We start from the raw sequence: 27,572 nt of genomic DNA, 5'->3' as shown, positions 1-27,572 counted from the left end.
TGGTAATGGGACTGCGTGTTCTGCGTGGTGCTGTCCCCACGCAGTGAAGGGCCGCCAATGTGCCTCTCTCCCCGGTGACTCCTCCCCGGTGACTCCTCCCCGGTGACTCCTCCCCAGGTGACTCCTCCCCGGTGACTCCTCCCCGGTGACTCCTCCCCGGTGACTCCTCCCCGGTGACTCCTCCCCGGGTGACTCCTCCCCGGTGACTCCTCCCCGGTGACTCCTCCCCAGGTGACTCCTCCCCAGGTGACTCCTCCCCAGGTGACTCCTCCCCAGGTGACGCCCAGGCAGCTGCTGCCTGCAGTGCCTCCCAGGGCGGCTGCAGACCCCAGCATAGCCTTGCCTTCCGATCAGCATTTGTTTCTCAGCTATTTCTGGAACTTACTGCTGAAGCTACTCTACTTTGATTGGTACAGATGTTTTAATATGTACTTTAGAGCCCTAGGGAGTCTCTTGAACTCCCTGGCAGGCCATTCCATAAAAGATTCAGAGAGGAAAGTGCAGTTAATTTCAGCAGAAGAGAAGTCATCGTCTTTAGGAAATGCACAAAGGGTGCTGAGAACTTGGTGTTGTGCGAGTTACACTTTGAAGTTTGTCTCGTACTAAAGGCACGTGACGGGATTGCCACAGCAAGAGCCGTGCCCACTGGTGCAGACACATGGGCAGCCATCCGATGCCGGGACGACCGTGTGGGGTGCCAAGAGCAGCGCCGCCAGCAAGGGCAGCGGCACCACCTCCTCCCAGTTTTGAAGTCCAGGTGACCCGCCCTCTGGCCTCGTCATCGAAGACAAACCACCCGGCTTGAAAATGGGCAAAAGACCTGACTGGGCCCTTCCCCAGAGAAGGTGCTCGGTGCCCGGGAGCACGCCCCGTCTCACACCGGGGCTCTCCGGCCCCTGCACGTGAAATGCGGCAAGACCCCCCTCACACCTACCAGAGGGGCGACGAGAGTGCCACCGCGATGCTGGTGGGCGTGTCACGTCGCCTGGGACGCTGGCCCGTGCCGTCTGCCCTGGGCCAGCCGCTCCCCCCGGGCATCACTCGGGAGAAACAGCCTCTTCCCGGGGCTTCGGCAAGAGCGAGGGGAGCAGCTTCCTCCCCGCAGCAGGCGCAGAGGTGGCCCAGTGTGCATGGCAGGTGACGGGTGGTGTTTGGTGCAGGGGAACCGTCCTCGGCCATGAAAGGAGGGGCCCCGAGTGGGAGAAGCCACACCAGCGTGCCCCCGGGGACTGTTCCCGTGGAGGCCTAGACGAGGCCGGGCTCGCTGTGGTAGAAATCCACAGAGTCGTTGCTGGCAGTGACGGGAAGGGGCCTGAGGGAACCTTCTGGGGTGATAAATGGTCCCTAACGTGACAGGACGTGGGTTCCAGGTCGGTCCATTTGTCAAAGCTGATTGAACTGAACGTGAGGTCTGCACTCTCTGGATGTGGTTTCCCAGGGGCCAAGGTAGCTGGAGTGGGGTCAGGCCAGCCTGGCTTCACCCTCAGTTCACCTCAGCCCCCTGGCTCAGCCACGTCCCCGCCGTGGGACCTGGGCACATGTCTCCATGTCTGGTCCCGATGGCCTCCCGTGGACGGGGATACTGGGTGCTGTGGCGAGGTTCGACGTGAAGGCCTGGCTGCAAGCCCGCCCCCAGCAGCTGTTGGTGATTGCCAGATAGACTGTCAATCAAATGTGGTTTCTCTTTAGAGGCTCCTCCTACATCCCTACCTCTTCGCATCAGCTTAACCAACAAGGAGAAATAGGAGCAGAAAGTGAAGGTTCGGAGGCTGTGTGAGCTCCCCTTCGCCAGCGGGGTTAGCAGTGAAGACGAGCATCCTCTCCGCTCGTCCTTCTCGCTGTTGCTCGTAACAGCCAATCTGAAGGCGCTAACGATAGGCCCGCGTGGAGTTACTAGTCCCCGCGCTCGGTGGCTCGGGGCTCCGGCTGACGGCATCCGGACGGCCTCGCCCTGGTACAGAAGGCTGCTGGGTGGCGCCTGGCGGGTGGTCTTGGTCACGCTCCTCATCTCTTCCTTTGCAAAATAAAGTTGAAGTTGATAGAGTCGGTGAAAGAGGAGTCATTGTACAGAAGTAACCGTGTTTGTGTGTTGCCTTGTCCCCAGGAGCTGTAAAACTGACGAGCTTGGCGTGCGGGAACCAGCACGTGTGGGCCTGTGATTCCAGGGGCGGTGTGTACTTCCGCGTGGGCACCCAGCCTCTGAACCCCAGTCTCATGCTTCCGGCCTGGATAACGATTGAGCCGCCCGTCCAGGTAAGCTCGAGGCAACTGCCGCCAGCGTGCCCCCCGTGAGACAGGCGTTGCCGGGGCGGCTGTTGGAAAGGCGCCTCGCTGCACAGGTGGACCTCCTGCAACGGGACAGGGGCGTGTGGGGAACAAGGTGGCCCCATCCCTTGGCCTCCCAAACTCGGGCTTTTACAGAATGAGCATGTTTTAAAGCCCGTGTCCAGACGTGCCTGTGTGTGCAGCCATCTTGTGACATCATGTGAGGGCATGACGCCATCTAGGCTTTTATTATATAGGATAGGATAATATCTCATTGTATGCATACATCACATTTTGTTTATCCATCATCAGCTGGTGGACATTATGGATGTTCCTACTTTTTGGCTGCAATGAATAATACTGCTGTGAACATTCATGTATGAGTCTTTGTTGTTATTGTGGGGTTTTCTGTTTTGTTTTTTGTTAATCCTCACCTGTGGATATTTTTTCCATTGATATTTCGAGAGAGTGCGGGGTGGGGGCCGGGGGAGAGAGAGAGAGAGAGAGAGAAACATTGATGTGAGAGAGACACATCAATCGGTTGCCTCCTGCACGCACCCCGACCAGGACCAGGGATCGAGCCTGCAACTGAGTGAGGTATGTGCCCCTGATGGGAATTGAACCCAGGACTCTTCAGTCCATGGGCAGATGCTCTAACCGCTAGCAAAACTGGCTAGGGCAGTGGTCGGCAAACTGTGGCTCGCGAGCCACATGTGGCTCTTTGGCCCCTTGAGTATGGCTCTTCCACAAAATATACTTACATTTTCTTCTAGAAATTGGGTGGTTTTAACTCTTATATTTAGAAATTTGATTCATTTTGATACATGGTGTGCGGAAGGGGCTAAAATTCATTATTTTGCATGTGGATGTCCAATTATACCAGCACCGTTTACGGAGACTGTTCCTTCCCCATTAAGTTGTCTTGACAGCCTTGTCAAAATCAGTTGATCATAAATGTAAGGATTCATTACTGGACTCAGCTCTATTCCAGTGATTGGTAGATATGTCTGTCATTATGCCAGTACCACATTGTTCTAATTACGTTTTTAATTCTTTTGGATGCTATTGTACATGGAATTTAATTCCATTTTCAGATCGTTCATTGCTAGTGTAAGTTTTTTTTTAATTTCTTTATTGATTAAGGTATTACATATGTGTCCTTATTCCCCTATTACCCCCCACCCCCATTCATGCCCTCTCCCCCCTGTTGTCTGTGTTCATTGGTTAGGCTTATATGCATGCTAGTATAAGTTTTTGTATATTGGTCTTGTATCTGGAAATCTTGGTAAACTTGTTTATTAGTTCTAATAACTTATTTGTAGGTTCTTTAAGGTTTCCTGTATATAAGATCGTGTTGTCTACAAATAGAGGTAATTTTACTTTTGTCTTTCCCATCCGGGTGTCCTTTATGCTGTTGTCTCGCCTGGTTGTCCTGGCTGGAGCCTCCTGTGCAGTGCTGGACGGCTCTGGCGAGAGTGGACCCCGTCTGTGGCTGCCTCGGGGGAAGGCCTCCTGCCTTCGCGTTCAGCGCGCTGCCGCTGGGAGCTCTTCTGGAGGCCGTTTGGCAACCTGAGGCAGACCCCTCTGTTCCTGGTTTTGTTGAACGTTTTTTCACGAGAGAAAGTTGGATTTTGTCAGGTACTTTTTCCGCATCTACTGAGATAACTGTGGGTTTCCCTTTATTAATGTGATGCACGGATTCCACTGACTGTGTGTGTTGGCCCTCCTTTCCTTCCGGGATAACCCCCTGGCCGTGGCCGTGGCCGTGGCCCTGGCTGGATTTGCTGGGCTGTGTTTTGTGACCGTTTTGTGTCCGTATTCCTACGGGCCATTGGTCTCTGGCTTTCTTTTCCCGTCATGCGTCTGTTTGGGGATCGGGCACTGCTGGCCTTTTAGATGAAACGAGAAGTGTTTTTTCTCTTACATTTTTTGGAGGAGTTTCTGAAGGGTGGGTATTAATCATTCTTTAAGCATTTGCTAGGATTTATCAGTGTGGGCCGGGCCTTTCTTAGTGGGACGTTTTAAATTACTGATTCAGTCTCTTTACTTGTTATAGGTCTGTTCACAACTTTCCGTTTTTTCTTCGTTCAATGTGAACAGTTAATGTCTTTCCAGGAATGTGTTCCTTTCACCTGTGCTGTCTAATTTATTGGCATCCACTTGCTCCTATTTTTCCTTATTACCCTTTTCATTTCTGTAAGGCTGGTGGTTATGTCCCTTCTGTCCTTTCTGATTTTAGTAACTTGTTTCTCCTTTTTTTCTTACTTAATCCAGCTAAAGTTTCGATAATTTTGTTGATCTTTTCAAAAACCCTCCTTTGGTTTTGTTGACTTTTCTCTCTTTTTTCTATTTTCTCGTTCATCTGCGTCCGTCTCCACCTTTTCCTCCCGCACGTGCCTGTGCGCAGCGCTGTGCTTGCTCGTGACCCTCAGACACTCCCAGCAGCACTTGCCGCCGTTACCAGGCCCCGGCGACGACCTAGAGTAACCTTGGACTGGGAAGCGTGTGGGTCCCGCACGGAGTCCTGCCAGCGGCAGGAAGGGCTGCTGGGTGGATGAGCGCAGGGGCGGTGAGGATGCTGCCGGAGTGGGGTGGGAGTACCGGGCGGTGAGCCGAGGCCGCGGGGCCCAGCCTGCCTCTGCTGCTCCTCGCCGGCCGCAGCTCACCCATGGCTGTGGGAGACGGTGAAACCACAACTCCTCTTCCTTCCTCCTCTTAGATTCTAGAATAACCTCTCGGAAGCAGAGCTGAAACGGGGGGGAGAAGGCTGACCTTGGAGTGTGCTGCTGCCTGCAGTGATCAGCAGCCTTGCCCAGTGAAGGGGCCACAGTGGCACAGGCTCCCTGGAGGCCTGCAGGCGGTGCTCTGAGCCAGCGCGACTGCGTGAGAAGCAGTGGCCGTGCCAGGGCCTGCGGAGCGAGCCCCGTCTCCCTCCTACTTAGCGCCGCGGGAGAATGCCCTTTGCCGTGGGATGGGTTCGTGCAGGATGCTTGGAAATGGGTTCCTGTGGGGAATCAGGCTTTGCCCTTGTGCCCGCCTTTCCACGCGCCGCCCCAGCTCTCTGTCCCTCCCTCTTCCCCCCGGGCGGAGGGCCCGAGTGGCTCCCCACCTGGCAGAGGACAGCTCCGTGCGGCACCACAACCCTAGTGAGTAGCTGAGCCGAGACGGACCCCGGCCGCCCTCCTAGCACAGGCTGCGGGGCCGCTGCTCCTGGGCAGCGGGGCTGACCGCTTTGTTGCTGAGATCTGAAGTGGCCGCGGGCACCGTTGCTGGGCACTCCCATGTGCCAGGCCAGCGCTTGAAGCACATCTTCCCCTCCAGGGCTCACCTCATGCCAGTGCGTGGCTAGCCCTGCCCCTGCCCGGGAAATCCCGCGCGGAGAGGACGAGACGTTGCCGAGGCCTCGTGGCTAGTAGGTGGAGGGCGGACCCCACGGGTGTGTCGCCCCAGCAGGTGCTGAGAACAAGCCTGGGCCATAGCACGACTGTGCCCTCGGAGTGCACCGGGCTGGGCCTCACGCGGGGTTAGTCCTGGGAAGATGAGTCCGGCCGAAGGGGCTCCGTGGAGAGGACTTAGAATAGCAGGGCTTGGTTGAATCCAGGTGTTCGAATGCAGATAGGTTTCATGTCCAGCCGTGGCCCACCTCTTTCCACTGCATCTTACTTACTCTCTGCCTGCGCCTCCTGGTCTGCATGAAGGACGTTTGCTTTTGGGGCAGATGGAAGAGGTGATGGATGCTGAAGGGCACGACGTGTGAGCCACAGAGATCAGATTACCGCAGTCTCTCCATTTCTCTTTCCTGTTCTCGTCTCCCCACCACCTCCCTCCTGTAGCAGTTGGGGGTGAAGTTTTACAAAGCACTCAGACATGACTCAGTTTTCAGACTTGCTAACGTGTAGAAAGATTGGGAGGAAATATTTATATTGTGTTTAGCATCTCTTTGGAGTTTGCTGCGTCAGTTGGAGAATTTTCTGTCCACCTGAAAATGAGCTCTGAAGCCGAGAGCACAGCTGATGGGATTTCCCGTGCTGCTGGCGCTGGGTGGGGGTAAAGGAAGCTGGTCCAGCTCTCGCACCCCCGTGGGCCCCCCTCTTCTTTCACCGGGATCTGCTTAGCCCCTTATGCTCACCTCTGCCCCGTCCCCGCTGCCCCCTGGGCGTGCAGTGAGAGGCTTCCTCTTGTCAGTTTCTCTGGGCCCTTTGTTCTGCCTGGATTGCAGCTTTCCCGGAAAGACAGAAACCTGGAAAACCAAGACGAACATGACTGCAAACTGGATACAGCTGGTACCTGAGAAGGCCACGCCCACGTGCTGCTGGTGGGGACGGGAGGGAACTTGCTGTCACTTCAACATCCAGGTCTTTAGAAAAGCTCAGGCCTGACCTCAGGAGGACGTGCTGGGGAAGCGTTGGTGTCAGAGAGTGTGCCCTCCCTCCCGCCCCCGCTTCCCATCCCCCCGCTGGGCCTTCCATTGGAGTGAACCGTCATTTCGGGCATCAGAGCAGAACAGGGTGAAGGGAATTCTGCTCTTTGCTCCCGATCTGAGGCAGTGCCACCCAGCCCTCGATGTCACTCTCACTTCTCCACCCTCTGCGCTGGCAGAGGTCACTCACCCCAGGGCACCAAGAGGCCCTGGTTTTGTGGGTTTTTTTGAAATATGTATTCCTTTTTTTATGTTTTTATTGATTTCAGAGAGGAGGGGAGAGGGAGTGAGAGATAGAAACATCAGTGGTGAGAGAGAATCATTGATTGGCTGTCTCCTGCACACCCCACACTGGGGATCGAACCCTTAACCCAGGCATGTGCTGTGACCGGGAATCGAACTGTGACCTCCAGTTTCATACTAGTAGGTCGACGCCCAACCACAGAGCCCCACCAGCCGGGCAAGACGCCCTGGCTTTTAGTAAGAGAGAAGAAATGCTGCTGGCTGCACGGGCAGGCCTGGGAGGCCCCTCTCCTTAGGGGATGTACCGAGGCCTGGCTGAGGGACGACGCCCGCACAGTGAAACCGCTCCGCTGTGGCGGGGCCTCACGGACAGCTTGTGTCCCGGGAGCAGTGTTCCGAAGCAGCCGAGTAAAAACATCAGTGACAAAACCTGTTTGATGAGCCTGCCTTTGTATGTAAGGAAGCATACATACATGGGAACCGTGTGTAAAGGCGCCGGGAATACTAAAGGGGCTCGGTCTGAGGGTGCTGTTGTGGCCACCTGTTCCTTCCTTCGGTGTCCTCTCTTTCCTGGGTATCTTGCGGTTCACATGTCCGTTATGGAACAACAGTCCATAGCTCTGAGTAACCTGCTAACACGCGCCCTCCTAGCAAACGGTCAGAAACGTCCCCAAAGCTGTTGGTGGTCACTGTGAACACGACCCTTGGCCCAGAGAGATGGTGCCTGGTGAGCCCGCTGGCCCGCCCTGGTGTGAGGAGCCCACTTAGCCGGTCATGACACCAGTTGTTGTAAATAACGGAGGATGCACTTTAAAATCGTGTGCTGGCGAGGATGGATCGGAGGACTGTTCCGAGTGGAGGAGGGCTTCCGTGGTTTGGAGCTGGCCTTTGCCACTTACCAGAAACGGGCCCACTTCCTGTGCCGGCGCTGCCGCCGGGGTGCGGGCCGTGCGCGCCGCGGTAGTGGCGTCTGTTCTCACCGTGCCCACAGCGCGCTCAGGAGTGGGGTGTGGCTCCAGTGTTGCGAAAAACAGAAACCAAAACGAGAAAGTTCCTAGAAGAATCCGTAGCAGAGTCACTATTTTTGGTTAAGGGATTATGAACTTTCATTTCTGTTTTCTATATTTACCTAGAAGGGCGGGACATTTTTTTATAATCAGAGAGAAAAACATATTTGACAAAGGACCCAAACTTTGTGGGTCAGCAGCCCTGCTCCAGGCCCCTCTTCCCTCCCTGCCCACCACACACAAGGGTTCAGACTTGGGGGACACGGGAGCCAGCGCTCCTCCGTGGGCGAGGAGAGTGCAGCTGCAGAAGCAAGGCTCCGGTCCGGCTCCCGGGGCGGGCGGCTGGCTCCGTTTCCTCTCTGTCCCTCGTCCCTCGGACACTTCAGGTCATCTTCTTGGAGGGATCCCTCTGGGACGCTTTCGCCACTCGGGTCCGGCCTGGTCACCCTGTCCACCTGGGGTCACCCTCGCCTCCCTCGCTCCTAGATCCCGCGTCTTCCTCTTCCTTTGTTTTGGTGGAGTTGATCCTCCCGTCGTTCCTGAGGAGGTGCGTGGTCGGTACCTCTTGGAGACGTTGCGTGTCTGAAGTCTCTCACCCACCTCACCCTGACCATGCTGGACTCGCCATCCGGCGGGGGGTCGTTTCCTGAGAAGCGGGCCCTCCTCCTGCGCCCAGCACGGCCGTTGAGCGTCTGAGCCACTCGGGTAGCTGACCCCTGAGATCGGCCTGCTTCTCCTCTGGACGTTTGTAAGCTCTTTGTTCCCGTGCTCTGAGGACAAAGGGCGCTGTGCCCGGAGGCCAGCCTTTGTGCCAGGGACCACGCCTTCGTTCTGGGCCACGGCCACGTCCTGGTGCTGGTCACGGCCGCCTTCCGCCTCTGCCCCTGCTTCTCTGCTGGCTCTTCCTGGGGTCGGGCTTCCGTCCCATGGCTTCCTGACCTGGCCTCTGCTTGTCTCTTCTCTCCGCTTTTCTCTCTCTGCTCTTACCCTACTTTCTAGGTGTTCCCCACTTTTGGGGTTGTCTCATGAGCTCGTTTAATTTCCGGAGCTCCCGTTACTGCTCCTAGTCATCAGACCTCTGTCCCTAGCACGTGGCTCAGCGTGCCCCGGCTCAGCGCACCTCTGCGTGTGTCTCCGGTCCGAGCTGCTGCGCTCTCGCCTTTGTGCTCTCCCTGGCGGAGGCTTCCTGAGCTGCTGGCGGCCATGGGTGTCTGTGGTGTCGGCACAGTAGCCTGGAATCCGGAGCCCAGGGAGCTCGCGGCCCCCTGGCGCCCCTCTTGCTGCAGCGGCTGCTGGGGGGTGAGAGCCGTGGTCAGTGCCACTGTCCCCTGACCGTGCTCGGCCTGGCCTCCCCGCGGCCCCCAGCTCCCACAGTTTGGCTATTTTCTCCTCGGATTCTGCCTTTGTGAGATTTGAGCCTTTTTTTAAAATGTGTATTTTTATTGATTTCAGAGACAGGAAGGGAGAGGGGGAGAGAGAGAAACGTCAAGGATGAGGGAGAATCATCAGTTGGCTGCCTCCTATGCGCCCCCTACTGGTGATCGAGCCCGCACCCCAGGCATGTGCCCTGATCTCCTGGCTCAGAGGTCAGCGCTCAACGGCTGAGCCATGCTGGTTGGGCTCATCCTTTTTTTTTAACTCTCTCCCTCGCGATGTAGCGTGTTTCCGGAGGGAGGAAAGGGCCGGTGTGATCCTGTTTCCCAGCAAAGACCACCAGGGCGCAGATGGGCTGCCGTCGGGTGACCCAGTGCTCCCCACAACTGCCGGCACCAGGAAGGGTCTGCATCAGTCCTGGAGGAGCAGGGCTGGGCCCTCCCCGCACGGGGGCTGCCCCGGGCCTGCGTGTGCAGCAGCGGCCCGCAGGGCCTGGGCGCCGGGGCCATCTGAGCAGCTCCGCGTGCCCAGCCATCGGAGCAGCGGGCCAGTGCGCAGGGTCACGGGCCTCGTCACGGCCTCCACTCGGGAGGAGCAGAACGTGGTGGCCACCCTGGAAAGACTGGCGGATGCGGAGTCTCTGAAGTCACCCCTCAGGCCAGGCGCAGGGGGAGTTGCTGGCGGAGGGGACCGTGGCTCTGCAGCCGCCGACCAGGAGAGGAAAGAAGCCGAGAGCTTGTCCCTGGCAGAGCCCACCGCAGGGCTCGCGGCTGGGTCCTTCTCCCAGGAAAGTGTGCACTGAGCCAGGCGGGTGCCCCCGTGACCGCGGAACGGCTCCGGGAACGGGGCTTCCGCAGGGACCCAGCGCACGCAGGGCGGGCTCACCCCGGTGGTCCACACGCCATGAGGCTCGGCCCAGCAGGCCAGGCAGCCAGGACCCGCGCCCCAGCCTGGAAGGGGACACGGCCGGGGGCGGGGTCAGCCCAGGTCACAGGCTGACCAGAGAAGTGTCCCAGCTCCCTACCCTCGGCCCCCTCGCCCTGAGGGTCTCCTGGCACTAATACAGGCCTGTGCCGTGGGAACCTAGCTCCCAGCGTCCCTGAAAGGGAGCGGACCTGAGCAGCAGAAGGCACAGCGGCAGGAAGACCGACCAGTCAGAAGTACAGCCACCACAGGGCCACCCAGCCTCGGGGCGCGGCGCAGGCCCGAACCCGCCAGGAAAGGTGAAGTCCACCTGCACGTGCGCGAGGTGGATTCCAGGTTAATGACACGGGGGGGGGGGTGGCCTCTGGAGGTGGGCGGCCTTGGACGCCGTGCGCTGCATCCGGTCACCTTGTTCCCAGGGGTCTCCCCGGGGACCTGCCGCTGCTCACAGGCCTCGCTGCCACCGCGTGTCCCGGAAACGTCCGCCGAGAGTCGTCCAAGTTCACGTGAACCGTTCCCAATGGTCTTTAAAGCTTAAAGTCCTTGTTTACTTCGTGAGTTGTACCCTTTGTTTTTTCTTTTTATGAAGTTTTGAGTGTGAATCAGCCAAAATTTTAGGCTGCCGACTTTTTTACTTGAAATTTCTATTGAGATCATTGCTGGTTCATTGTAAGAAAGAATAGCCCGCACGCCCGTCCCCAGTCCCACCCCCTCTCCCCGCCCCCGCGTCCCCCCCCCCCCCCCCCCCCCATGACATCTCCCGAGGAGCAGGCTGCTGTCCCGAGCACGGCTGCCAGCGTTGTCTGTTAGAAAACTGGTCAGGCACACATCGGTGACCAGGAATGGCGTTTCGTCTGTTCACAGCGCTGTTCAGCCTTTATCACCACCTAGTTCCAGAACATTCTTTGTTTTTTTTAATGTGATCATTTCTGTCTGTTTTGTAAGCATGTCTCTCTGGCCATCTGCAGGGATGTTTTTCTGTCCCGTATTCTCTTTTTTTTTTTTTTTGTGATCCTCACCCAAGGCGTGAGAATCATTTTCCCTTTGGTTTTTAGAGAGAGTGGACAGGGAGAGAGGGAGAGAGAAACATCCAGGTGAGAGAGACACATCGATTGGTTGCTGTCCACATGTACCCTGAGCAGGGGCGGAGATCATCAAACCTGCAACCCTGGTACATGCCCTCGGCGGGGAATCGAACCTGCGACCCTCTGGTGCACAGGCTGACACTAACCACTTGGCACACTGGCCAGGGCTCCGGAACATTCTCATCACCCCAGAAGGAAGCCGTGTGCCCAGCGGTCAGTCTCCACCGCCCTCTGCCCCTGGCAACCACCGACCTGCTTCCTCTGGGTTTTCCTCCTGGAAACGCCTCAGACGCGGCCTTCGAGGTGGGCTTTGCTCACGCACTGTCCGGTTTGTGAGGCTCATGTGCCAGGGTCAGTCCGGAGCGAGACCCACGGCGGGCAGAGCTCGGCCTACTGCGCTTCGCAGGTGCTGCGTGTCGTCCAGCGAGGCGAGACCTCCCCCGGCACAAGTCACGCTCCGCTCCCGAAGGCTCAGGCGATGCTTAGCATCGTCAGCAATAGCGTGTTTTTGGCTAAACGTGTAATGGTAACCTATAGTGAAAACGGTTGTTCGTTTACTTTTTAAGTAATGCTATTGCACACTTAGCAGACCGCAGTGAATATAGACGTCACTCTTGTATCCCCTGGGGACCGAAGGATCCATGGGACTCCCTTGGTTGCCATGTCGCTCGGGGCAGGGCCTGGGCGGCGGCCTCTGAGGTGTGCCGCGCGCTGAGGCGCCTCCTCCTGCCTCCGGAGCGGGCTGTTGTGAGGAATCGCTGCTGTGACCGTTCCTGCCTTCAGTCTAAGGTCCGCGCCAGTTCTCTGGGTCAATGTCCCGGAGTGGGATTGCTGGATCGGGGCCTGTTCGACCCCCTGGGGCCGGCAGACTGCTCTCCATTCCACACCCCCACTTCACACCCCGTGGGAGATGGAGGGTCCCTGTCCTGTGGGCCAGGAGGTGCTGCCTGGCGCTCTGACTGCGTTCCCTGGGGCTCGTGGTGATGTCCGCACCTCGGCGTGTGCTTGTCGGGCTCTGCAGATCTTCGCAGAGATGTCTTTTTAAGATACTTTTATTTTCAGTTGGTTTTTAGAGAGAGATGAACGGGGGGGGGGGGGGGCGCGGATAGAGAAACATGGATCGGCTGCCTCCTGCACTCCCCCTACCGGGGATCGAGCCTCGCCTGGTGCCTGGGATGATGCTCAGCCACCGAGCCACACCGGCCAGGGCTGGAGAAGGGGTTCAAGTCCTCGGTCCTTAACAGATGTGGCTGCTTCTTGTTGATGCTGGGTTTTAGGAGTCCTCTATTCGGGGACTAGGCCCTGTTCTCCATTGTGCAGGCTGTCCCCACTTTCTTTATGGTGTCCTTTGAGGTACGAAAGTTACTAATTTTGATGACGTCCAATTTACCTTTTTTTAAATATATTTTTATTGAAATTTTAGAGGAAGGAAGAGGGGGAGAGAGAGAGAAACATCCATGATGAGAGAGAATCATGGATCAGCTGCCTCCTGCAAGTCCCGACTGGGAATCGAGCTCACAACCCAGGCATGTGCCCTTGACCGGAATCGAACCTGAGACCTTTCAGTTCACAGGCCGACGCTCTATTCACTGAGCCACACCGGCTAGGGCCCAATTTACCTTTTTGCTGTTTCTGCCTTTGGTGTCATATGTAAGAACCATTGTCGGGGTTAGCTCCCACCTTCACTTTGGACCCGTTTTGCGTTCCTCTGTAGAGGCCGGGAGGCAAGGGCGGTCCCGGCTCCATTTGTTGGGAATGGAGCGGTTTTCTCACTGAGCAGTCTTGGTGCCCGTGGCAGAACCACTCGACTGCGTGGTGACTTCGGCTCTCAGTTCCGCTTCGTTGACTGGCTGTCTAACCAGAGTCCAGGCCTCGCTGCGTGACCACCGTCGCTTCAGGGTAGTCTTGAAAGCAGGAAGTGCGAGTCTTCCGAATTTGTTCTTGTTCAAGATTGTTCTGGCATCCGGGACCCCTTGCAGCCCCACAGGAATTCTAGGATGAGCTTTTCCATTTCTGCCTCAATACCAGCTGGGCTGTGGTGTGTGTGTGCACGTGTGTGTGCACGTGTGTGTGTGCACGTGTGTGTGTGCGCGCACGTGGTCTCGCCTGCCTGCACTTGACAGTGTAGAGCCTAGTGACCCCCTGAACCGGAAGCACCGGGTCTGATGCTCAGGGTTGGCCCAGCCCCCAGTGTGCCTCTTGTTTGTTATCTTCACCAGAGGGTGTTTTTTCATTGATTTTTAGAGAGAGTGGAAGGGAGGGGGGGAGAGAGAGAGAGAGGAACATCGACGTGAGAGAGAGACATTGATTGGTTGCCTCCTGCATGCTCCGACCTGGGGCTGGGGATCGAGCCTGCAACCAAGATATGTGCCTTTAACCAGAATCAAACCCGGGACCCTTCAGACTGCAGGCTGACACTAACCACTGAGCCAGGCCGGCAAGGGCCTGAATGTGCCGTTTAAAAGCCCCCTTCAACAAGAGCTGTTTCCTGGTTTGAACATGGCCGGAGTGTGTACAGAGCAGCCTGCACAGACTGCGAGCTGTTCACCCGTGTGGCCCTGCTTGGCCCCTGGAGTGAGGTCCCTGGGCCTTTCCCAGGTGACCTTGTGAAGCAGCGTGTCTGGGCCGCGTCAGGAGCGCACAGGTGGGTGGCAGAGGGGTGACATCTGTGAATCCTTTGCTGCCGTATCACCCGCGGTCTTTCCCTGTTGCCTCCACTTAACCCCATTCTCCCAAGTGCCAGGTGATGCGCCCTCTGACCTCCCCAAAGCCAGGTGGTGCGCCCTCTGACCCCCCCGAAGCCAGGTGGTGCGCCCTCTGACCTCCCCCCAGGTGATGCGCCCTCTGACCTCCCCAAAGCCAGGTGGTGCGCCCTCTGACCCCCCCGAAGCCAGGTGGTGCGCCCTCTGACCTCCCCGCGTCCTCAGTTTTGCACGTTACGTCTTGTTTCCTGCATCTGCCCTCATGTCTCCAGAGCTCTCTCTGAACCACCCATCAGCCCCAGCGCCCTGGACCCCGGTACCCAGCAGGCCTCTGCTGCTTAGGGAGGAGAGGCCCTTCGCACAGTGCTGCCCGGCCCCGCCCTCCAGCCACCCGAGCTGTGGGCCGTGGCCCCGGGTCCCTCCTCCAGTGGCCCACAGGACTCAGCCCCTGTGCCACCATGCTCCCTGCTTTGCAGGCACTTCCCCGCCTGGCACACTCTCCCTGCCCTCCTTTCTGGGTCATTGCTGTTCCTCCTGCCGTCTCGGTACAGCAGTCGGACCAGGGCGGCTTCCCTGACGTCCGGGTCGGACCAGTATGTGGTCTGGGCGCCTCGTTCACCTGGGCAGCTTTGGCCTGGGGCGGCCTCCTGCTTCTCCGTGTGACCATTGGGGAATGCTGTCTCTCCCAGGACTTCCCATCAGGAGACACCAGCCGCGGTGGCTCGGTGGCACATGCCCGGGTTGCGGGGTCGATCCCCGGTAGCGGTGTGCAGGAGGCAGCCGATCAGTGATTGTCTCTCATCATTGATGTCCCTATCACTCTCTCCCTCTCCCTCCCTCTCTGAAATCTATAAAAAATGTTCACAAAATCCAGGAGCCAAGAAAATTGGTTGCCAGCTGCTGGCACAGGGCCTGGCATGTGGTAGATGCTCGAGTAGTCACCTGTTGGGTGGGTGGTGGAGGCCTGAGTGGATGTGTGGGTGGTGACGTGTGGCTGAGTGGCTGGCAGCCTAGCAAGCAGGAACCAGCAAAAGTTTCTGGACCCTCCTGTTGCCGCGTCACAGGCCTCAGTTCACACCTCGGGCTTGCTCTGTCCAAAAGTAACGACCCACCACCCCTTCCCTCCCGCACGCAGCCTGCCGGGGTCACCTTGGTCAGCGTCCACTGCAGCCCCAACGACCAGATGCTGTGGGCGCTCGACAGCCGGTGCAACGTGCACGTCCGCGTCGGGATCACCGAGGAGATGCCCGTGGGGACCGACTGGGATCACGTGCCAGGTGGGCGTGGGCGGCGTGGCGCTGTCCCACCAGGCAGGCCCCGGGCCGTCCGCCTAGCCAGGCGCCCAAAGCTTCACGCCCAGGCTGTCTCGTTCCTGCTGCTCTACTGCCCGAGTCCCGCACCCTGCCTCTCGGTGGCGTGGTTCCTTCTCCCCCCTCACCACCCCCGAGGCCACTGCCGCCTGACCCCCAGCACGTGCACCGGGCCAGCGGGGCCTCAGCGGCAGTGCCTGGTGCCGCTCTGCACTGCCCGACCCTCTGTCCTTCCGTCTCGGCCCTCGGCGGCTTTGCTGGCTCTGCCGATGGGCACCCTCTCCCTCAGCTCCCCGCCCAGCGCCGCCCAGGGCGCTGTCACCATGGGACAGGCGGTGTCGGGGGAGAGCAGGCTCTTGGGAGGGGGGTGCATCCGCCCGCAGCCGGGGTCTGAGGACAGACGGACGCCCTTTTTGCCCGCAGGGCTGCAGGCCTGCCAGCTGGCACTCAGCACCAGGACCGTGTGGGCCCGCTGCCCCAACGGGGACCTCGCCCGGCGCTACGGCGTCACCGACAAACACCCTGCGGGGGACTACTGGAAGAAAGTCCCCGGGCACGCCACGTGCCTCACAGGCAGGTCCGGGGGGGGGCTGCGCGGGCTCCCCGAATCCGGGCTCCGGACCGTGTCAGCGGCTGTCCAGGCGGCTCCCTCGGACTCCCTCTCCCCAGAGCCAGCCCTGGGTGACACCTGAGGGCGGGGAGCTGCACCCGGCCCTGCCAGGGCCCCCAGGAAGGGGACAGGGCAACCTGAGGAAATGGAGGCACAGGTCGGGGGGGTGGGGGGGCGTTCGGCCCCACAGCCCGCAAGGGCCACGTGGGGACGTGGAGCTCCGGGTGGCTAACGGTGTGGCTGCTCTTGGCCCTGCAGTGACCTCGTCAGATGAGCTGTGGGCAGTGGGCCCGCCCGGCTACCTCCTCCAGCGGCTCACGAGGACCTTCAGCCACGCGCACGGTGCCCAGAGCAGCCCGGCCGCCGCCCCGCACCCCGAGGACCTGGAGGACGAGTGGGAGGTCATCTGAAGGAGCTCGGGCGCGCTCAGGGCGGCGGACGTGCGGTGCACCTTCGGTTCTGAGCCGCGCTCTCGGACCCGCCGCATCCACGCATGCGGACGTGTGGGCCCGGCGGACGCCCCACACTTGCTTTCACCGTGTTTGTCTCCGTCTCGTTCCAGAACCACAGCCTCGGCCGAGTGACCGGAGCCTGCGCGGTCGTCTCCGTGTGGGGCGGTGGCTGCGGCCAGGTGCACGCACCGGTTTCCCGTGTGCTGCGGTCAGGGTCTCGTCGCTGACCCACACCCTCGGGGCTGCCACAGCAGCACGTCGGGGCCGGAGGTCAGTGCTCCCACCACTGAACGTGCTCCCTCGGTGGGCGCCTCCTCCCAGGGACAGGTTCCCGCACACATTCCATGCCAGGCGCCCGGATGGGAGCCCAAGGCCGCGTTGGAGGGGTAGGCGCTGGCTGTGCCAGGATGGAGGCCACGCCGCAGCCGCCCGGGCCGGAATGCGCTCACCGCCTGGACACACTCCACCACGACACTACAGGCCAGCGGGCGGTGGCCGGCCGTGCACGCGCCCAGGCGGCCGGCGCAGGAAGGCCGGCGGGGAGCGCGGCGCCCGCTAGCAGGAGTCTCTGTCCAGCTCGTGTGCGGGGCACGAGACTGGGGCATCCTCAGGAGCAATCTACAGTTGTCGCCTTTTTGTTTGTTGTATTGCAAACCTGCATAAGATACCTCGTTAGGAGGGAAATACCAGACTTAGAGAAGTCTATTCCCTGAAGCCAGCGGAAGGCCTCTCTCCTTCCGTGGTGTGTCCCGAGCCTGCAGCCTCAGCTGCAGCGTCCGACGGTGCGCGTCCCCCGTGCGTCCTTGCTGTGTGGAGCCCTGGGGCCTGCCCCAGCCCCGTGCAGCCGGCACTGTCGCGGCATTTGGGCTGATCCCCTAAAAGGTTAGTGGTTGCCGTGGCCACGTCAGATGTCAGTCCGTGGGTCAGCCTGCAGCGCCCAGTCACCTCGCTGGCACCTGAGCTGTAGGACTCGGGGCCCAGCCTGCGTCCGCCCTGAGCCCTCCTCTCCGGGACACAGCTGCCCATTCCGGCTGCTGCTGGTTTTAGCTGCCTTTCGCCCGGGGCCCAGGCCCTCGAGGCCTGTTTCCTACTAAGCAAGGTGTCAAGCCCCCAGGACCCGGGTGGCGAGCACCAGCCAGCGATGGAGAGGGCCCTGCAGGTCCCGTGGGGACAGGATGCTGGCCCGGTGCTGCACACCTCGTTGTCGTAGGTCCTTCCGTAGGTTTGGTGACAGCAGAGGCCGCCCGGGGGCTGCAGCGAGGTCGGGCCTCACCGCTCCTCGGACGGCAGGCTCTCCCAGGCCCTCGGGTTCCACGCATCACCCATCTCCTCGATGCGCTGCCCACGGGCTCCAGTGCTGGGCACGGTTTCTCCCTGGTTCTAGCTTTCGGTTGTGCTTTGAGACAGTGCAACGAATTAGACGTTTTCCAAGCGGGTCCAGCCTGTGTCTGCGCCGTGACCAGGTGCCTTCTGGGCACTCGTGGAGGCCACGTTCCCGCCCGGGCTGCGGGGGCCCTGCCCACCGCCCCACTGCCGGCAGAGTGCAGCGGACGTGATCGCCTGACCCGACCCACGCTACGTACACACCGGCCTGCCGAGGGGGCGGTCCTGCGGGAGGGGTCGCCCCACAGGTGCTGTCCCCTGGTCCCCGGAGGCGGCGTGCAGGCCGCCTGCTCACGGAGGCAGAGGCCGGGGCGAAACCTCCGTCCAGGAAACAAGCGAGGGTGACACGTGCCCTGTGGGACCAGCACACGGAGAAAGCACGTGCCGGACGGCAGGGCATCTGGGCCCGGGTGCGGACCGAGTGTCACCTCCTGGCAGCGGACGTGGAGGACTGAGCACTGGGAGCAGGAGTGCTGCGGCCTCGTCAGCCTGTCGGCCCCCCGGCGGATGTCTGTGTTGGAGGGGCAGGAGGAGTTCCCACATAGCGCCCTTCACCTCACGGACGCCCCTGCCGCCTCGCCCTCCCCAGGTCCCGCAGGTGGTGCCGCTCGTCCCAGGGAGACGCGGTCAGGGAACGCACCCGGTGACCGCGCCCAGCGCTGCCGCTCCGGGCTGCCTGTTCCGCACCCTCCCTGTCCTGGGGGTGGAAGTGGGGGGTGGGGCCGGGACACCCCCAGCCCAGCCAGGCCCCTGGGGGGTGGCACCATGCAGGTGGCATCGGGCTGAGGGGACAGAGCGACGCTTCACAGCCCGTGTGCCGCTGCTCGGCTATTTGCACAAAATAAACATGAAGTGGATTAAAGTGTCTGGTTTCTGGGTGGCGAGGGCTTTCTAAACTCGGTGGTGGGGAAAGCGCAGAGGAAATGGACTTGATTTCTTCACGGTGTGGAAGTGCTGCCGGTTAAAAGCCACAACACCGACGGGACATGGCAACCGTGGCCGTGGTGCTGCCCCCCTCGGCACTGGCTCCACCGGGAGGGACGCGTCAGACGCGATGGACAAAGGCGGGGCGGGCCGAGGGTGGGGGTTTCTCGGAAAACCAAGAAACCTTTGAGCCCACCGCACAGGCCGCTGCAAACAAACCTGTTGGTGGCTTTTGAATTCTGAGCCGTGTAATTTATTCCAAAATAAATAAAATCGGCATTTGACCAGCGCAGTCCTCCAGCATTTCCTCTTCGTGGTGGCAGCACCAGCTGAGTCCGCTCTCAGAAAATAACCACCAGAGACCCTAAAGCTCGTATTCCCAGGTGTACAGTAAAGATGCTTACGCTACGTACATTTAAGAACACTAAGCTGTGTAAGTGACTGCTGTCATGTATGTAGAAACATGCATAGGAACAATACTTGTATGTACGCACAGAGAAAAGGCAGGAAGGAAACACACCAAACGCTAGCGGTGTGTGGGGCCGGGGTGTGGGTTGGCCTCTACTGGGGGCCGGGCCCCGCCCACCCTGCCGGCTTCTCTGCAGAGGCCAGGGGTTCCGCCGTGAGCGTAAATTCCATAAGCTAAATTCCTTAAAATCAGCCAGGGTAGAAATCTGTCTTCCCTCGTCTTGATTGGGGTGGTGGATACACGTGTGTAGACGTGTGTCCTAATCCCTCAGACCAGACACTGCAAGTCTGTGCATTTATTACACGCCGATTGCGCCTCCATTTTAAAATGTAGCCAAAACCAATCACTGCGGGGCGGGCTCTGTCCGGGCCACTGGCTTCTGAATCGGGTCCAGAGGCTGCACAGCCTCCGTCCCGACCTCCAGGACACACCTTGTTCTGAGCAGGATGTGGGGTGACGGGAAACGGCTCTCAGTCCGGTGTTGGAAAGTTGAAGAAAGGGGGCGGGGGATGGAAATCGGGAAAGGTAACCTCGGGTGAGGCTGGGCTGCAGAGGCAGCGAGGTCAGCACAGGGTCACGTCACCAGGGCCGGGCTGGCCTGCCCTCCTGGCATCCCCCCAGGCCACCCTACAGCACGCAGTGTCCTGTGCTGTCCCTTCCAGCTCTGGGCAGGAGGTCATGATACCGACAGGTGTCCAGGGCACAGATTCTGGCCGCCTGGCCGGGGTTCGCTAGGCCCCTGGATGGGCGTGGGGGGACCAGGTTGGCCACGTTAGGTTTTCCTTTGAAAGGTTGGAGGAGTGAACGAACTCGGCAAACGACCCAGCGCACTTGGCCGCAGAGAAGAGGGGCCTGCGGTGGGCAGAGAAGCCAACGAGACGGCTGCCGGGCCGAGTGGAGCTGCTGTCCCCCGGGGACCCTGGCTGGACTGAGCTCATCCAGGGTGGTAAGGTGACAGGGCGGGGCGCCGTGCTTGCTGCCCTCCCGGGGGCTGGAGGGCTCAGCCGGCTGATAAGCCCAACGCTGGGCCTGCCCTCCCTTCCCCCCGGCACCCCCCCCAGCCAGCAGCGGCCACCAGATACCCTTATCTGCCCTGCACCTCCCCTCTCACCCACAGGCATCAGTCCCAGTGAGGCTTGGGGAGGCCGAGCCAAGATCCCGCCCGCTGGGCTGTCACAGGGCTGTGAGCCGGCCTGGGCTCCCTCTCCCTTCAGCAAGGACATCCGGCTGATGCCCGGGCTGCCCCCCTCCTGCCCACTCCTCCAAGGGGTGCTGAGATGGGGCCCCAATGTCACCCAAGAAATGAGGGTGCAATCCCCTGCTCACCCCAAACCTAACCACTCCACTTGGGCCCTGGCCTTCCCCACTCTGTGCCACCCACAATCCTCCTGCTGGGTCTGCCCCAAACGCCAGGGCCAGCCCAGGTGCCACCTCCACTTGCTTGGCGATGAGGGAGCCCTGAGGTGGGACGGCTCCCCCTGCCCCTGCCTCCCCCAGGCCCAGCCCAGGGGCTCAGAGGTGGTCCCCAAAGAGGGGGAGTGAAAGGGGACCTGGGCCCGGGGCCTTGGACCAGCCCCGCAGCGGCCAGAGCTGGCCCTGGGGAAACGGGACGTCTGCAGGCCCGGGTGCCCAGCGTCAGGGCTCCAAGCCCGTTCCCCCCTCACTAACCCCCAGAGCACCGTGGCCTGTTCTGGGCACTTGGCTCCAGGTTCAGGAAATGGCCCCTCCCCCACAGCGGCACCCCCGTGTGAGGACTGGGGCCTTGTAGAGGACCCGGGGGCTCCCGATGCCCCCAGTTTTGAGCTGGGAGAGAGCTACCTAACTGGCTCAGGACGCACAGTGGGGGGAGGGGCCCTCACCCCCACCCGGAGCCCAAGATCAGCCACTGGCTTCGCACCCTTACCCTCTCCTTCCCACCAGGGCTGTGCACCCCCACCCCACACGTCCCAGGAACTGGGGTCATACGTAGAGCTCGGAGAGGGTCCAAAACCCTTTGAAAACATGGGGACACAGAAGCCCAGGGTGCAGGGGGTTTGTCCCAGAACCAGGCCCCCCACGGAGCCTTTCCTGCTGCCCAGGCCCGTTCTGTGCCGTCCGATGGCCCTCCAGCCAAAGCCTCTGGCCCCCGGGCTTGCCCCTCAGGGACGCCGGGGGCGGGTGGGTGTCCCGCCAGGCTGGTCACCGCATCACACACACCTTTAGCCCTCGGCTCCTGGCAGGACACCGTGGCCTGCCACCCCGGCAGTCCGGGGTTGAATTTCGCGGCCCAGCAGAATTCCTGGGGCTGTGACGTATCTGCTGGCACGTCTGCACCTTGAGAACCTGCCGGCTCTACTGGCTGGACCAGCAGGCTTCCCACTGGGCGAGGCAGCCACCACCACCCGTGGGCCCCACCTCACACCCCCTGGGGCTGGGCCAGGGACACTGGGAGGCCCACCTTGGGGGGACTGAGGGCGGGTCGAGGCACAGCTAACCCACCTGAGGGGGTGGAGCTGGGGCCAGGAGCCCAGGCTGGGTGCCTGCTCACCCTCAGGGAGCAAAAAGGGGGTGACAGCACGAGGCCAAGCCTGGGGAGACCAGGTTTGGTGGGGCAGTCCCGGTGACACCCAGGGTGGGAGGGGGAGGGTCAGTTGGGGCGCACCTCCCCCTGGCGCACCGCAGCCTTCCTGCCCTCCTTGCCCTCCAGACCCAGCCCCCTGCTCAGTCCACAGCCCTGCTCAGCTTAGCGGTCACTCCCAGAGGGATAGCCTTCCAGGAGGTTCTAGAATCTAGATGCAGGTGGAAGGCTGACCCTCACCTTCCTCAGGCTGGGCAGTGAGCTGAGGTCAAGGCCTGCTCTTGGGAGCCACGTGACCCCTCAACCCCGCTTTGCGCAGCGAGGCCACGCACGGAGCCCAACCAGACTCTGAAAACCTGCTGCTTGGGAGCCCAGCTGCCCCCCTCCCGGCCCCCCTGGTGGGACAGATGAGGCAGAGTCTCACGTACAGCAACCAACACATGTAAAGTGCCAGCACAACCTCCGAAAACAGTCTTCTCCCCAGCCCAGCCCAGTCCGGGGCGCCGCGGGCTAGCCCTTGCCCGTGAGGTCCAGCGGCTGCAGGAAGGGCGGCAGCGGCAGCTCATCCAGGGCCTCGGGGAAGCGGCCGGGCGAGATGGCGGCGACCAGCACCTGCATGGCGCGCACGAAGAGCGAGGGCGGCGCCAGGCCCGCCAGCCACTGGAACTTGTCTTCGCCCAGCAGCCGCTGCCAGCGCGGCCGGTCGCCCAGCAGCTCGCAGCGGGCCAGGCGGGCGGCGTCGGCGGGCGCGTACAGCACCAGCAGGTCCAGCAGCAGCAGGCGGCGCTGGCGCGCCTCCCCGGGCGCCGCGGGCGCCCCGCTGGCAGGGGCGGCCCCGGAGTCGTGGCCCAGCTGGCGCAGCAGCAGCTCGAGTGGCGTGAGGCCCCCGCCATCCCGCAGGCCGGGCGAGGCTCCGTGGCCGAGCAGCAGGAAGAGGCACTCGGGCCGCGCCAGTTCGCAGGCCACGTGCAGCGACGTGCCACCGCCCTCCACGCGGCCGCAGCCCCGGCGGTCCAGCAGGCGCGCGCGCTCCTCGGCCGGGAAGTCCCGCACGGTGCGCAGGATGCGGCGCAGGATGCCCACGCGGTTGTAGCGCACGGCCAGCGCCACGTGCGGCCCGGGGGCGGCGCAGCAGCGGAAGCCGGCGCTGGGCAGCGCGAGCGCGCGCCGGGGGAAGGTGGCCAGCAGGTAGTGCGCGTAGGCCCGGTGGTCGTGCACCAGCGCGTAGAGCAGCGCCTCGGACGGCGAGTAGGCGGCGGCGAGCCCGCGCTCGTCCCAGTGGAAGGCCTCGCTGGCGCGCATGTCCTCCAGCAGCCACACGGGCAGCAGGTCGCGCACCGCCTGGTAGAAGGCGAAGGAGGACTTGCGGCACTGCTTCTGCGCCCGCAGGCGCGCTGCGCTGGCGCCCTCCGCTCCCCCGGGCCGCTGTGCGTCCCACGGCATGCTGGCAGGGGCGGCGCCGGCCTCACGGCATGGGCTCCGCGGCCGACCACCTACAGGCAGAGGGGACCGCGGTGAGGCGCCTGGGCCCGGCCCCACCGCCGGGGGAACCGGAGGGCCTAAGCGGGGATCTGATCACCCCTCACAGGGCCGACTCTGTGCCCACCTCCAGCCTCGGACCGGCCCCTCCAGCTCCCCACAGTCCCTTCCCTTCCAGACCCGAACCACCTCCCACATCCTGGCTCCAGCTGCGCCTGACCGCCCGCCCTCCTGAAGTCCCCTCGTCCTCTGGCAAATCTAGGAGACCTGCGCTTCCCTGCCTCGGCCCCCAGCTCCACCCGCCCCATGACCCCAGGGAACCTTACTCCCCCAGCCCCAGCCCCGGGGCCCCACCTGGCCAGGCGCATCCAACCCCAGGTGGGGGGTAGGGAAGCTGGCCCACATCTCAAGTGGAGCCAAATCCGTTCTGTAGCCCAGTCCTTTCTGTAGGACAAATCCCTGTCCTAACCTTGACCCTGTCCTCTGACCCCTGACCCCTCAAGTCTACCCCCAGGCAGGGCAGGGGCAGAGCTCTAGACTCAGACCTACCTGGTTCCTGCTCGGGATCCCCTAGCAGACGTGGGTCTGTCCCTTGGCCTCTCCGAACCTCAGCTCCTTCATCTGTAAGGAGAGGGGAATGCCGGCCGTGAACCCCAGCAGGGTGAGTTTGGGGGGCGGGGGCGGGGGCGGGGGCGGGGCTCTAGCCTTCCACCCAAACATGATGTTTGCAGGATGTCCACACCCCTGGCTCCTGGGAGGAGGCCGGAGGGTGAAGTCAACTGGAGACTGGGGTGCACCGCACTTCACAGCCTGCAAACTGGAGCGAGCGGCGACCTCTGCCGCTCTGCCAGCCACTAGGTGAGGCGGGTGCTGCCGCCATTCTCGGCAAGGGGCGGGCTAGGCAAGGGCCAGCCAGCAAGCCATGGCGGAGCCCGGCCTCCGACCCAGATCTGCCTCCCATTTGGGGCTCTTTCCATACATGGGGGTGTCCCCACCCATGAGGGAGCCCAGCCTGAGCCCTGACCTTGCCCTCTGACCCCGGCCCAAGGTCCCCACTGCTTTCTCCCAGGGCTAAGTCCTCCATCGAAAGTCAAAAAGGGCCCGGGGAACTAAGTTACAGAGATGGGCACGGTGGGGGTGGCCTGCCGGCCCAGCGCCCTTTTGGGGGGCACCACGACTGGACAGCCCCCACGCCTGGGCCTCGGCGCCCCGGTGGACCCGTGTGCACAGCGTGGGGCGCCCGGCGGGTTACGTAAAGTTGGGCCGCCCCACGTCACCGGGCATTGAGTCACGGCCGGGCCGGGTGAGCGGGGGTTGGGCTAAGAGAGCGGAGAGGCGCGTCCCGGGCCGCCCGCCAGCTCCTCCGGGCGACGCGGCGACCCCGCCGGGGGCGAGGCCGGGGTGCCGCGGGCGGCGGCTGGCGCGGCGAAGGCTGCACCTGCGTGTGCGTGTGCCCAGGGGCGCGAGGGGGGCGGCGGCGGGGAGAGCGCCCGGCGCGGGGGCTGCGAGCCGGGAGAGGGCGGGGGACTCACCGTGGGGGGCGGTGGCCGCGGGCCTGGCTCCCGCCCCCCGGCGGCAGGAGCGCGCGGTCCCGGCGCGGGGAGGTGCGGGGGCGAAGGTCCCGGGACGGACGGACAGACGGGGACGCCGCCGCCGCCCGCGCCCGCCGCAGCCGCTCTCCGGGCCCCGCGGTCCGTCCGAACGCTGGGCGGCGGTGCGGGCGCCGGCGGCGGGCGGGCGGCGGGCGGCGGGCGGCGCAGTGCGGCCCGGGCCGGGCAGGACCGCGGGCCGTCCGCCGCCGCCATTGGCCCGCCCTGCCGGCCCCCGCCGCCGCCCATTGGCCGTCGCGCTGCACCATTGTTACGTCACCGTGGAGGGCGGGGCGCCGGCGGGACCTGCTGAAAAGTTGGGAGAAACTTGAGGGCGCGCGGGGCGGGCGGGGCTTCGGGAAACCGAGCCGCGGGGAGGGGGGCCCCGGGCCGCGGGCACCAGGCTCGGGCGGGCGGCGGGTCCCGCCTGCGGGGCGGCGCACGCGTGGACTTTCCTGGTCACCCCACGAGTCGTATTCGAGGTCCCCTTTGCAGTGACCCTGTGACCTTGGGGAAGACCATCTGTCCGCCAGGGGTCAGAAGGCAGGAGCTGTGACCCCTAAGGGCCTTCTGCCGGCCGAGGTAGGGGCCTGGCAGCCCCAGCTCTAGGCGGACTCCCCCAGGGCACGGCCGGACGGGTGCAGACAGCAATTTATGAGCACCTACTGTGTGCCGTCTTCACATTCGGTAGTGCTGGGGATGATGACCCCAATTCGCCTGCCAGGAAATGGGGGCTCACAGAGGGGTGGCCTCCAAATGAGCAGCAGCCAGGGAGCCAGCCAGGGGCTTCCCTGCCTTTCTTCGGACAAGTGTGGTGGATGGGGCCCAGCCTTCCCACAAGGCGTCCCAGGTTTGGGGCACCGCACAGGTCACGCTGAGACCCAGCCAGGGGCCCTCACCCAAGCTCTGCCTCACCGCAGTGCTGTGTGGCCTTGCGGCCCGCCCATACCCCCCGGGGCCCATGGCGACCGGATGGGCAGGAGCTGGGTCATGGGTGCCAGGCACTACCGGAGCTCGCACTTGCCTGGAGCTGGGCTCCCCTTCTGCCTGGCCTCAGCCTTAACCGCCTCCCCTCTCCAGCTCCCGTTCCCTACCCTGCTCCCCTTCCTTCCTTGTCCTGGGTGTCTCTGAGTAGGATGGGGTCCGAGTGAATGGCGGTCCTGGGGCTGATAGTTGGCCTCTGGGAGCCCCAGGTCCTGGGACACAGCCTCGGAGCTGGTGGCTCAGGGCTGCAGCCGCCCAGCTGCCCGGGCCCCAAGAAGACAAGGGCTGGAGTGGAGACCTCGGGCGTCTCCATGGCAGCAGGGAATGAGGGTGAAAGGGCATCAGCTGTGGGTGCCAGGCGTGCAACTGACTTCAGGGCAGTTCTCTCTCCGCCCCTCCATGCCGCCTCCGCCCCCTTCCATTTGCCCTCCTTGCTGGGGTTCCCAAAAGCTCCTTTCCAAAAGTCAGATCTGACCCCATTTCTCTACGGCTTAGGACCTTGCCAGGGACGGGGACTTAGCCAGAAAGACCGGGTGGGGAGGGGAAAGGCATTCTGGGCGGTAGAGGGGGGAACCCAGCTGGAGGGAGCAAAGGTCTGGGAGAGGCGGAGGGAGGCTGCAAAGGTCCGATGGGGCGAATCGGGGCAAGGAGCTCCTGACACTCCCAGCAGAAAGCCTTTGGAATCTGAATTATTTCAGACACAAAAAACGGTGAGCCGAGCGGAGTGGCTCCGTGCTTGAGCGTCAACCTAGGAACCAGGAGGCCACTGGCGGATTCCCGGTCGGGAGTGCAGGAAGCAGCCGATCACACTGACCAGGGCCAGGGCGGCCTTGATTTTATGTTTTATTACTATTTCGTAGTTAAACCTTTGAAGAGAACACAGGTGGCTACCACGGAGGTAGGGTCATGCTGTGTGTTGTTTTTGTTTTGATAATAGCTTATTGATTTTTAGAGAGAGATGAAAGGAACGGGAGAGAAACATGGATTTGAGGACTTAGTAACACCCATCAGCTGCCTCCTGTATGCCCCCTACCGGGGATCAGCCCGCAGCTGGGCATGTGCCCTTGACTGGAATCACACCGGCCACTCCTGGTGCCGGAGACGCCGCCCAACCAGCTGAGCGACACTGGCCACGGCTCAGCTCGTGCTTTTCCTAATGAAAGGGGGAGCCCGCTGGGAGGCCCTCTAAAGGGACTGCACCCTCCCAGGTGGGGTTCGGGCCCCTCAGCAGCAGGGCTTTTTGGAGGGGACTGCGTGTGAGCCTGCAGCCTTGGCACCATCTCCCTCACCAGCCGAGGCTGCCCTCCTGCCCCCCAGAGAGACAGTCTCCATGGCACCTCTGGGTTCTTGTAGGGTCCCTGAACCCCGCTGGGCTGAGGACTCGGACTGTCTCATTAAAGGAGCTGGTATTTTTTTTATTTTTTTAATATATATTTTATTGATTTCAGAGAGGAAGGGAGAGGGAGACAGAGATGGAAACATCACTGATGAGAGAGAATCATCGATCGGCTGCCCCCTGCACGTCCCACACTGGGGATCGAGCCCACAACCCGGGCATGTGCCCCAACCAGGAATTAAACCATGACCTCTTGGTTCATAGGTCGACGTTCAACCACTGAGCTATGCCGGCTGGGCAAAAGTCTCTTTTTAAAAATGTCCTAACTCGTTAGAGTATCTGCCTGGGGCAGCCCCTGTCCTCCCAGCAGGATTATAACGTCCCCTTCTGCTCAGCAGGTCCAGGTTTACGAGGGAAATGGCATGGCTGCCGCCGGACATGCACATACAGGTTTATGCA

General features: G+C 61.9%; 2 protein-coding genes across 3 annotated transcripts in view; one reads left to right on the top strand and one right to left on the bottom strand.

Moving 5' to 3' along the window:
- Window positions 1-18,987, top strand: part of TECPR2 (tectonin beta-propeller repeat containing 2) — a 71,763-nt gene extending 52,776 nt beyond the window's left edge. The window contains exons 17-20 of the mRNA XM_054715725.1: window positions 2,105-2,253; window positions 15,156-15,297; window positions 15,754-15,903; window positions 16,199-18,987. Coding sequence (XP_054571700.1) covers window positions 2,105-2,253; window positions 15,156-15,297; window positions 15,754-15,903; window positions 16,199-16,350 — 593 coding nt within the window. The 3' untranslated portion in view covers window positions 16,351-18,987. The remainder of the gene's footprint in view (window positions 1-2,104; window positions 2,254-15,155; window positions 15,298-15,753; window positions 15,904-16,198) is intronic.
- Window positions 18,988-22,133: 3,146 nt separating this feature from the next.
- On the bottom strand, window positions 22,134-24,956 carry ANKRD9 (ankyrin repeat domain 9). Of its 2 annotated transcripts, none has more exons than XM_054715723.1 (3): window positions 24,737-24,956; window positions 23,754-23,825; window positions 22,134-23,218 (listed from the first exon to the last, which is right to left on the bottom strand). In XM_054715723.1, exon 3 carries the CDS (start codon window positions 23,166-23,168, stop codon window positions 22,236-22,238), a length of 933 nt encoding a protein of 310 aa, XP_054571698.1. In that variant the 5' UTR covers window positions 23,169-23,218; window positions 23,754-23,825; window positions 24,737-24,956; the 3' UTR covers window positions 22,134-22,235. The 2 variants fall into 2 exon arrangements, with proteins under 2 accessions (XP_054571698.1, XP_054571699.1); XM_054715724.1 differs by lacking the exon at window positions 24,737-24,956 and adding an exon at window positions 24,229-24,443.
- Window positions 24,957-27,572: the final 2,616 nt, after the last annotated feature.

Source organism: Eptesicus fuscus, chromosome 5, assembly GCF_027574615.1.
Source record: "Eptesicus fuscus isolate TK198812 chromosome 5, DD_ASM_mEF_20220401, whole genome shotgun sequence".
NCBI classification, from domain to species: domain Eukaryota; kingdom Metazoa; phylum Chordata; class Mammalia; order Chiroptera; family Vespertilionidae; genus Eptesicus; species Eptesicus fuscus.
The sequence above is the reverse complement of the archived record's forward strand: the minus strand, read 5'-3'. Positions and strand labels throughout refer to the sequence as shown.

Excerpts from the sequence above, each read along its gene's own strand:
- ANKRD9 (XM_054715723.1), bottom strand. The coding sequence starts at position 23,168 with ATGCCGTGGGACGCACAGCGGCCCGGGGGAGCGGAGGGCGCCAGCGCA.